This window comes from Zeus faber (assembly GCF_960531495.2).
Source record: "Zeus faber genome assembly, chromosome: 6".
Taxonomy (NCBI): Eukaryota; Metazoa; Chordata; class Actinopteri; order Zeiformes; family Zeidae; genus Zeus; species Zeus faber.
In genome coordinates this window covers 31,174,740-31,183,371 of record NC_137201.1, presented here as the reverse complement: position 1 = coordinate 31,183,371, position 8,632 = coordinate 31,174,740, and the positions used below count along the sequence as shown (strand labels likewise).

General features: G+C 47.3%; 1 protein-coding gene across 2 annotated transcripts; it reads right to left on the bottom strand.

The window, feature by feature from the left end:
* Positions 1-2,503: 2,503 nt before the first annotated feature.
* nr2f2 (nuclear receptor subfamily 2, group F, member 2) lies at positions 2,504-7,289 on the bottom strand. Of its 2 annotated transcripts, none has more exons than XM_080002753.1 (3): positions 6,834-7,289; positions 5,286-5,831; positions 2,504-2,842 (listed from the first exon to the last, which is right to left on the bottom strand). In XM_080002753.1, the coding sequence occupies exons 1-3, from the start codon at positions 7,285-7,287 to the stop codon at positions 2,568-2,570; spliced, it is 1,275 nt and encodes a 424-aa protein (XP_079858879.1). In that variant the 5' UTR covers positions 7,288-7,289; the 3' UTR covers positions 2,504-2,567. The 2 variants fall into 2 exon arrangements, with proteins under 2 accessions (XP_079858879.1, XP_079858880.1); XM_080002754.1 differs by having other exon boundaries at positions 5,286-5,813.
* Between the last annotated feature and the right edge of the window lie 1,343 nt (positions 7,290-8,632).

Below are 8,632 nucleotides of genomic sequence, written 5' to 3'. Positions count from 1 at the left end.
GTTGAAGAAAAGCTTCAAAACAAAGACGGAATTGCGAGCTTTCAAGCGCACACGCACGCGCACGCCAACACGCACTCACACACGCACGCAAGCACGCACGCACGCCACGGCATTTGTCATAGACCAAAGGAGCATAGCACTAAGTTCATATAGCAGCTCCTCTCCCAAACCAGCTCACCCTGTTTGTTTGTTTGTTTTACGTTTCAGCCTAATATTCCAAAGTGTGTCTTCCTTTTTCTTATTAAATACAAGGGCTAGTGTACTGAATGCACAGATTATATCTATACAGTCCAAAAAAAAAAACAAAAAAAACAAAAAACATTTACATTTATATATATCAAAGGTAAAATAGGTTAGCGACCTGTGGCCATGCATTCACAGTCTAAATATACATGGAAAAGAAAAAACATTTTCTCGTAGTATGTATATACATTAAAAACAATAACTTTCAGTGCTACTCGCTAAGTCTGCCACTCAATTTCGAAGACGTTGTATTACCGAGAGAGAAAAATAAAAAATAGAAAATAAAAAAAATGGCAACCACAGATTTTTCTTAATCACATATAACCTTGTATAAAGGAAAAATTGAAAATGAATTGACCTATATTTACAAGAATACTGCCTCTAATCAATGTTTTTTTTTTCCCTTTTCTTTTTTTTTTTTTTTTCAAGTGAAATACACGAGCATTACGACCGAGGATCCAAATCTTATTATGTTGTTTCCCAAAAAAAAAAAAGAAAAAAAAAAAGTAAATTGTTACAGGCCTACTTTAACAACGTTTTGATAAGAAATTACACCATGCTTGTTAGGCACTTAACGCTTGAAGTGAATAGAGGGTGACGTTTCAGGGACGCTTTAATAATACTGCCATAAACACTACACTCCAGATATGCTTCAAACTTTTATGACCCCTGACATCCGCAAAAAGTTTAAACGGCTTTCTTTCTTTACTCGTTTTTTTTTTATTCTCGACGCTTAGATCTGTCCTAATGTAATGCCTTTTTGGGGGGGGGTTCAGCAGACGCGTCCATGTGAAAGCATGTCGCCTCACAGAAAGAAACCTAATCCTGGGTGGCTCGCGGCGTCTCGTGGGGGTCACGTCATTAATCAATCGATGACGTCAATTGATATCAATTAAATGCCGAATTCCCTGAACTAAAATAGGGCTGGGCGATATTGAACGCAATCAAATATCGCGATATATATATATATATGTATATTTATATATATATATATTTGGGTTTTTTTTGACGAACACCTCGATATCGATATTTCGACGATATTTTGGGGGATGACGATTGGTATACTTCCATAAGATATTTACACACAAGAAAACATTTGAGGAACAATCATAAGTAATGTGGATATTATGACCAAAGCAGGTAGAGATTAGAACAGTCTATGGAGTTTAGACAAATTGCATTACCTTACTGTAACGCAGCCTTAAAAGACAACATTTAACTCTATATCACGATATTACGATAACCAAAAATCCCAGACGATATTGAGTCCCATATCGCGATATCGATGTCATATCGACATATCGCCCAGCCCTGGCTTGAATTTGTTGACGCCTGATCGCTAAGAATTAATCTCGTTAATTAAATGGTGTCAATTGTATCCCTGGGCTATAGAGGACACCTTATTTTGAAAAGCTGCCGTGTAAAAGGGGGGATATAGGTGGACCGTGTGACTTCATATTATCAAGCGCAATGGGTCATAAAGTTAAAACATCCACTCCCAGAAAAAAAAAATCCCCAGATGTTATTGGTCATCCTATAAGAATATAAGTGCGTTTGCAGCATTAAGCCTAAAAAAAAAAATCTTTAATCCTATTCCTATTGCTGTGGTTTTAATTCTTTTTAGAACATCTTACATCATTTCAGTGTTTCAAAATAAAAGCATCGTCTCAGGAAAGAACACCACCTGTACTACAGAATCACATAGGCCGGTTTGGAACCAGAGAGGAGGGAACAAAGAAAAGTACAAAACACAGCTAGTACATGGACACATGTAGGACAAGTCATCCCAGAATGACAACTTGCGCCTTTTTTCCCTTTCTCTGTGAGTTTCTTTTAACCCCCCAAATTGATCAGTTTTTAAATGCACTTAATACTATAATTTTCCCCTTAGTGATTCCCTTATAAGAATCCCTTAGCATTATGTTTGTTTTTTGTTTTTTGTTTTTTTGTTTTTTTTTGTCCTTTTTCTTCTTTCTTTAGAAAACAAATGGATCGGAGCATGTTGTTCTTGCCAGTGACACTCACTGGGAGAGCTTGGAAAGTTCATTGGGACTTGTCTGGATTTTTCCTTTTTCTTTCATTTTTTCTCTCTTTTTTTTTTTAATTCACAGTCATTTATACGTCAATGTCTTTCTCCGTGAAAGCAAAAAAAAAAAAAAAAAGCTCGTGTAACAGCCGTTTTTCCTCCTACAAAAGACCTTCTAAATTCATTGTAGTTTCAGCCCCCCCCCCCGCCCCCCACCTTTGTCCGCTCCTCCTTTTTGCTTTTCTTTCTTTCTTTCTTTCTTTCTTTCTTTCTTTCTTTCTTTCTTTCTTCCTTTCTCTCACTGAATGGACATGTAAGGCCAGTTAAAACTGCTCCCCGACAGCAACATATCCCTGATGAGAGTTTCAATTGGGGTTTTACCTACCAATCGGACGAAAAATAACTGTTCTATGACCGAGGAAGAGACCGTGCGCAGGGAGGGCAAGCGGAGTAACAACTTCCCAAATCGGGTTGGCTGGTTGGGATACTGGCTCCGAACATATTCCTCCAGGGCGCACTGGGACTTCTCCTGCAAACTTTCCACATGGGCCACGTCTGAGAGGCCACAAGCGTCTGGGGAAGGAACAAAAAAATGTACAGAGATGAACCAAATGTTAATGATGTAATATCGTAGGATATTTTAGAAAATACAATCAAGGTGCATGTTTGTGCACCGCTATCTCGACCCATGGCAATCGTATTCTCTTTTTCTTACGGAAAGATCTAAAATCAAAACACAAATTGTCACGTTGCCCCCACCGTGACATTCTGACAATAATATTATTACTTGTTATTAATGTATAGTAAAAAATATATGATATTTTTGTAATAATAATAAAAATGATTGTCGAAGATGTTGTTGTAATATCAGTAAAATAATTTGCATTCACGATTTAATTAAATGTGTTGAAGCTGTTTTTTTAGCCACTGTGCTCAATACTACTACTACTACTACTACTATCACTACCACTATTACTACAACTACTACTACTACTACTACTACTACTACTACTACTATTACTACTACTTCTACTACTACTTCTACTTCTACTACTACTACTACTACTACTAATAATAATAATAATCACAATAATAATAATAATAATAATAATAATATTAAGAATAATAATAATAATAATAATAATAATAATAATAATAATAATAATAATAATAATAATAATAATAATAATAATAATAATAATAATATAAGGTTTCCAAAGTTTATAATATTATAGTCTCGGCGGAACCTCATTAAATCCAACGATTGCATGGATAAGAATAGCTTTAGAGACCTGTAGTTCAAACATTGATATCACTCACCCACACACACACACACACACACACACGCACACACACACACACACACACACCGTGTGTGTGTGTGTGTGTGTGTGTGTGTGTGTGTGTGGGGAGTGCACTGACCTTTAGTGAACTCAGATTTAGCTCGAAAAACAAAGCGCAGAGAGGCTCGGGCAGGGTCAGCATGCAGCCTATAGGCCCGCTCTGGTAATTCACTGCGCCCTTGTGCGTGGCCGCAGACTGATGTCACGCCAAAACGTTTGATTACGTTTTCCACGACTCTGGCGCGACACCCCGGGACGGGACCGGAGCCGCGGAGCGCCGCTTCCACCACCGGCTCCGCGTTGTGTTTCTACATTGTTCTACGCCGAAGGGCAAACGGTTCCGCCGTGGTCGCGCCGGGAAACGCGGCGTGGTCGGCACAAAACACGATATTTATGTAGTACTTTAAGACGGGGTTAATATGATCAGAGTAATGACTGTGGCTAGAACTGTGGTGAAATGAAACACTACACGCCATGTGATACGAGTGGATGAACGTCCATTCTGACGCCAAGCAGGAACTGTTTTTTATTCTATTTTATTTCATTTATTATTCGTTTTTTTTTTTTTTTGTAATTTCCAGTTAATTCCTGCGGCTAAAATGGGAGAACGGGGAGGAGAAGGTTTGGGTCGTGACCTACTTCTGAAAGGAAAAGCATTGTGGGAAACAAAAAATAATAATAAATAAAATGATCAGTGCCACTGATCACCGAGCAGCTATGGAAGACTGTACCGCTGCAGGTGAGCGATGCATCTTCCTCCGAACGCCAAAACTAACGTGTTTAAAGCCCTTTACCGCGTGTGTGCCGATGCAACATTAGGGCCTTTCCTTTTTGTGTGTGTGTGCGTGTGTGTGTGTGTGTGTGCGTGTGTGCGTGTCGTGTGTGCGTGTGTGTCCACTCCCCTCCCCCTCGGAGCGTGACATCATTTATATCTGTCATTCCGTACAAACAAGACGCTGGGCACACACACGGTGATAAATGGCACAAATCTACAAGTGTAACAATTCATTTTGGGGTGGTGGTGGTGGTGGTGGTGGTGGTGGTGGTGGTGGGGGTTTGGGGGGAGAGCGACCAACGAACGCCACGCTATGCTGATATCTTTAATATAAAGGGGCTATTTGTTTGGAGGCATTAAAACCTATTAACCCATGGAGTGATAGTCTAGTGCTGAGGGAGACACACACTTTCCCCTCCAGTTATGTCACCACTCCACCAATCTCCATCTGCACGTCCCTGACACACGTCAATAGGCTATTTAGAGGGTTATTACATTTTATATTCGACATATCGGGCTCACTAGACATAGCTCGGTGCTGCTCCCTGTTAACTTTTTGAAAGATAGATGTGTACATTGCATATACATTTTTTTAAAGTATAATTGTTTGTATTTCCTAATTCCTCTTTCTTGACTTGCACTGTGTTTGCTGCTATAACACCTGGATGCCCATCCGGGTATTACTACAGTGTTATTATATGTGATGTTATTTTTTTGTTGCACATTCGTTATCTTGTCATGTCTGTCCCAATTGGTAGAGTTCAAGTGATGTCCGCCCTAAGTAAACAGCTTCTGGGGTGAGTGCGTGCTACAGCTCAGACTGAAATATTCCTAAAAGTAACTGGGGGAAAAAAAATCGTATTTTTAGTTCATGTTATTTGGTTGCCAGTGCTCTTACCTGAGGTGAAGAGCACAATTGCCTTTAAGCAGCTATATTCGGCAGAGTCAACGTGCAAAGCTTTGAGTTTCTCCACTTGCTCCTGGAAGATCCTAATGTGGTCCATGAAGGCCACCACCCGGTCCGCGGACATGGGCGAGGCGTGCAGGCCGGCGGCGGCCAGCAGCGGCGCGACGTGCAGCGGCATGGAGCACTGCGCCGCGTTCAGCACGAACAGCTCGGACCAGGTGAGCCGCAGCAGGGCCACCTGGTCGGTGATCTGCAGGTCCGGGAAGAAGGGGATATTCCTGGCCCACTCCACGGCGCTGAACAGCATCCTGGCCGCGAGCTCGCAAATGTTCTCGATGCCCATGATGTTGTTGGGCTGCATGCACTGGCTGCCGTAGCGGGACGTGGGGTAGGGCTCGGCCCGCAGCAGCAGAGAGATATATCCCGACAGGTACGAGTGGCAGTGCAGCGGGTCCCCGTTGGTCAGCGCGAACTGGCCGTGGTGCGGCTGCGTGGGCGGCATCCGTCCCCTTTGCACGGCTGCAGTAAAAAGAGAAACTACAGATATTGATGCCTGAATTCTACACATCACGAAAGCCACCCGACCCTCGGACACGCACAACAGGATAATAACAACGACAACGACGCGTTATTATCGCATTATTTCCATTTGAGTTGGGGGGTTGTGGGTGGGGGTGGGGGTATTGAAATCAAAACATCAGAACGTCAGTGTGGTCCTTAGTGGGAAAAGAGCCTGCGTGGGCGATTCAATGATTACAAATCCGGGGCTACTGTTTAAAAAATAAAAAAATAAAATAAACAAGCCCGCTCGGTGTTTTTAAAACACATTTTCACACAGAGACGTGGAACTACGGCGCAAAACAGCAACACCGGCTGAACGCAGAGGAGCACAAAGAGGGCCAGGCACCGCCGAGGTCCTTTAACCCTTAACCTACTTCCCCATTTCAACTACTTTTATGTCGTCTCCGGGCCTGCCCCGGAAAATGAGAACGGCGTGACGCTCCGGGTCGTGCGGGAGGCGGCGCGGCTGAAGACGAACGCGCGGTTCGGGGCGACGCGACGGGGCGAAGCGCGGGGACGCGTCGCGGAGAAGCCGACCCCTCCGCGGCGGCAGCGGCGCCCGGCGGCGGCCGCAGCTGCGGATGTGTTTACGTTCTGATGCGAAATTATATTTCATTCTGACGCTTCGGGGATTTGGGGATGTCATTCGGGAAGCATCGCTGCAGCGCGCTTTATAATTCATCCGCAGGATAGAATGCGTTATTAAAAATTAAAAATGAGATGGAGGGGGGGGGGGGGGGCGGGGGATAAATAAAAAACACACACAACAGGAATAGCACCGAGCCCCGTCTCGCGGAGTCTCCGGCCGCTCCATGGCTGCCTGGCTCCGGGAGACTTGCAGGGACTAGTCGTGGAGGGGAAGGGGGGGGGTTGGGTGGTGGAAACGCGGCTCCGGGGCCGACATGACGCGGCTTCACATTTGCTAGCACGCAACGCGCGGACGGACGCGGTGTATGATGAAAACAAAAATCCCAATACCTTCCCGTCTCATGCCAACTTTGAGGCATTTTTTGAGGCGGCAGTACTGGCACTGGTTGCGGTGGTGCTGGTCGATGGGACAGTTCCTGTTGGCCCGGCACGTGTAGGTGAGGTTCCTCCGGACGCTCCTCTTGAAGAAGCTCTTGCAGCCCTCGCAGGTGAACTGGCCGTAGTGCTTCCCGCTCGACTTGTCCCCGCACACCACGCACTCGATGTGCTGCGGCTGCTTCTCCGACTGCTGCGAGGACTGGTTGCTCGGTGCGGACTGAGCGTTGTTCGGGGGCCCCTGGACCCCGGGGGTCTGCGGGGTCGGCGGGGCCACCTGCGAGGCGGCCAGGTTCAACTGGCCCGGCTGCGAGGTCGCGAGGGATAGTCCTCCTTGGGTCTGCGAGGAAAGGGCGCCTTGGGTGTCGGCCACATCGTCCTGGGAGCCTCTCCACACTACCATTGCCATATCTATCAGTCAACGGAGAGAAACTTTTTTTTGTCTCCCGTGTTTGGTGGTCGCGCTCGATATACGTCTCAAGGAGCACGGTGGACGGCGATGGACGGCGGGCGGGGGGAGGGGGGGTGTGGGGGGGGGGGGCGGGGGGGGGGGGAGGGAAGGGGAAGGGGGGGGGGGGACACGGATGACACTTGTACCGTGCGTTGGATCCTCGGCGGCTGCCGGTGGCGGAGGCGCGAGGCACGGGGCTTCAAAAGCGACGCGACGGCGAGCTGAGTCGCTGCCCGGCTGCGCGTAAAGGCCAAGTCCAGGGGCGCTTACAGCCAGCCATCCAGCACACCCATCCAGGGGGGTGGAGCGGGGAAGGGCTGCCTCGACGCGGGGAGGATCAGCCGGGCTGGAGGGAGCAGATTAACTCAACCAAACAAAGCGATGCACGCGGCGAGGCGACGCAGCGGCGGCGGCGGCGGCGGCAGCGGCAGCGGCAGCGGCAGCGGCAGCGGCAGCGGCAGCGGCAGCATGTGCATAGAAACGACCAAGTTCCAGGATCGCCCCCCCCGCCCCCCCTCCCCCCCAAAAAAAATAAAAAATAAAGTCTGGAAGAAAAAGCTCCGACGCGCCTCCGGTCCCCTTCTCCTTCTCCTTCTCCTTCTCCTTCTCCTTCTCCTTCTCCTTCTCCTTCTCCTTCTCCTTCTCTTTTCTCCTTCTCTTTTCTCCTTCTCCTTTCTCCCTTTTCTCCTTTGCTCCTCTCGCCGGCGGAAGATGAAGACTCCCCGGTCTCTTTTTTCCCCCCTACGACCAAAAAAAAACAAGGCGAAAAATCTGTGCGAAGCCCTTCTTGACGCGGCGCGGAGGCAACTCGGAGGGAAAAAAGGTGGAGAACGGAGGGAATCAAAGTGATGAAATGTGTTAAAAAAGGCGGAGGGCTCGGGAAGTGGTTCGCGATTGGTAGGCGCCGGGCTGGCAGAGTGCTTTCCCTCTGATCAGCTCACCGAGCTCTCTATATAGTGAACTTTGACACGACTGCCGCAACTTAGCACACGTTGCCATGGCGACGGGCTGCCATATAAGGCGGGCGAGCGCGTTTGACTGGTCAGGGCTCGCGGACCTCCCCCTCCACCCCATTGGCTGCGCGGCACTTGTGCTACTTGGTGCCGCGCCAGAGCGGGGGAGGGTGGGGGGAGGGTGGGGGGGGAGGGTGGGGTCGAGCGGGGGGCGGGGGCGCCGGGTCCTAGAGCGAGACGCGTTCGGTGGGGGAGATGGGTGGGGGGGGGGGGGGGGGATTATTTATTTTTATTTTTTTTCCTCCTCTTTTTTTATTTTTTATTTTTTTTTGTATCATAACCCAAATAGC

What these genes read in the sequence shown, in the direction of transcription:
- nr2f2 (XM_080002753.1), bottom strand. Translation starts at nt 7,287, where the DNA reads ATGGCAATGGTAGTGTGGAGAGGCTCCCAGGACGATGTGGCCGACACC. An exon ending in AGTTGGCATGAGACGGGAAG is followed by an intron (nt 5,832 to 6,833) that starts GTATTGGGATTT and finishes CAATATCTGTAG; the next exon opens with TTTCTCTTTTTACTGCAGCC. An exon ending in AATTGTGCTCTTCACCTCAG is followed by an intron (nt 2,843 to 5,285) that starts GTAAGAGCACTG and finishes TTCCTTCCCCAG; the next exon opens with ACGCTTGTGGCCTCTCAGAC.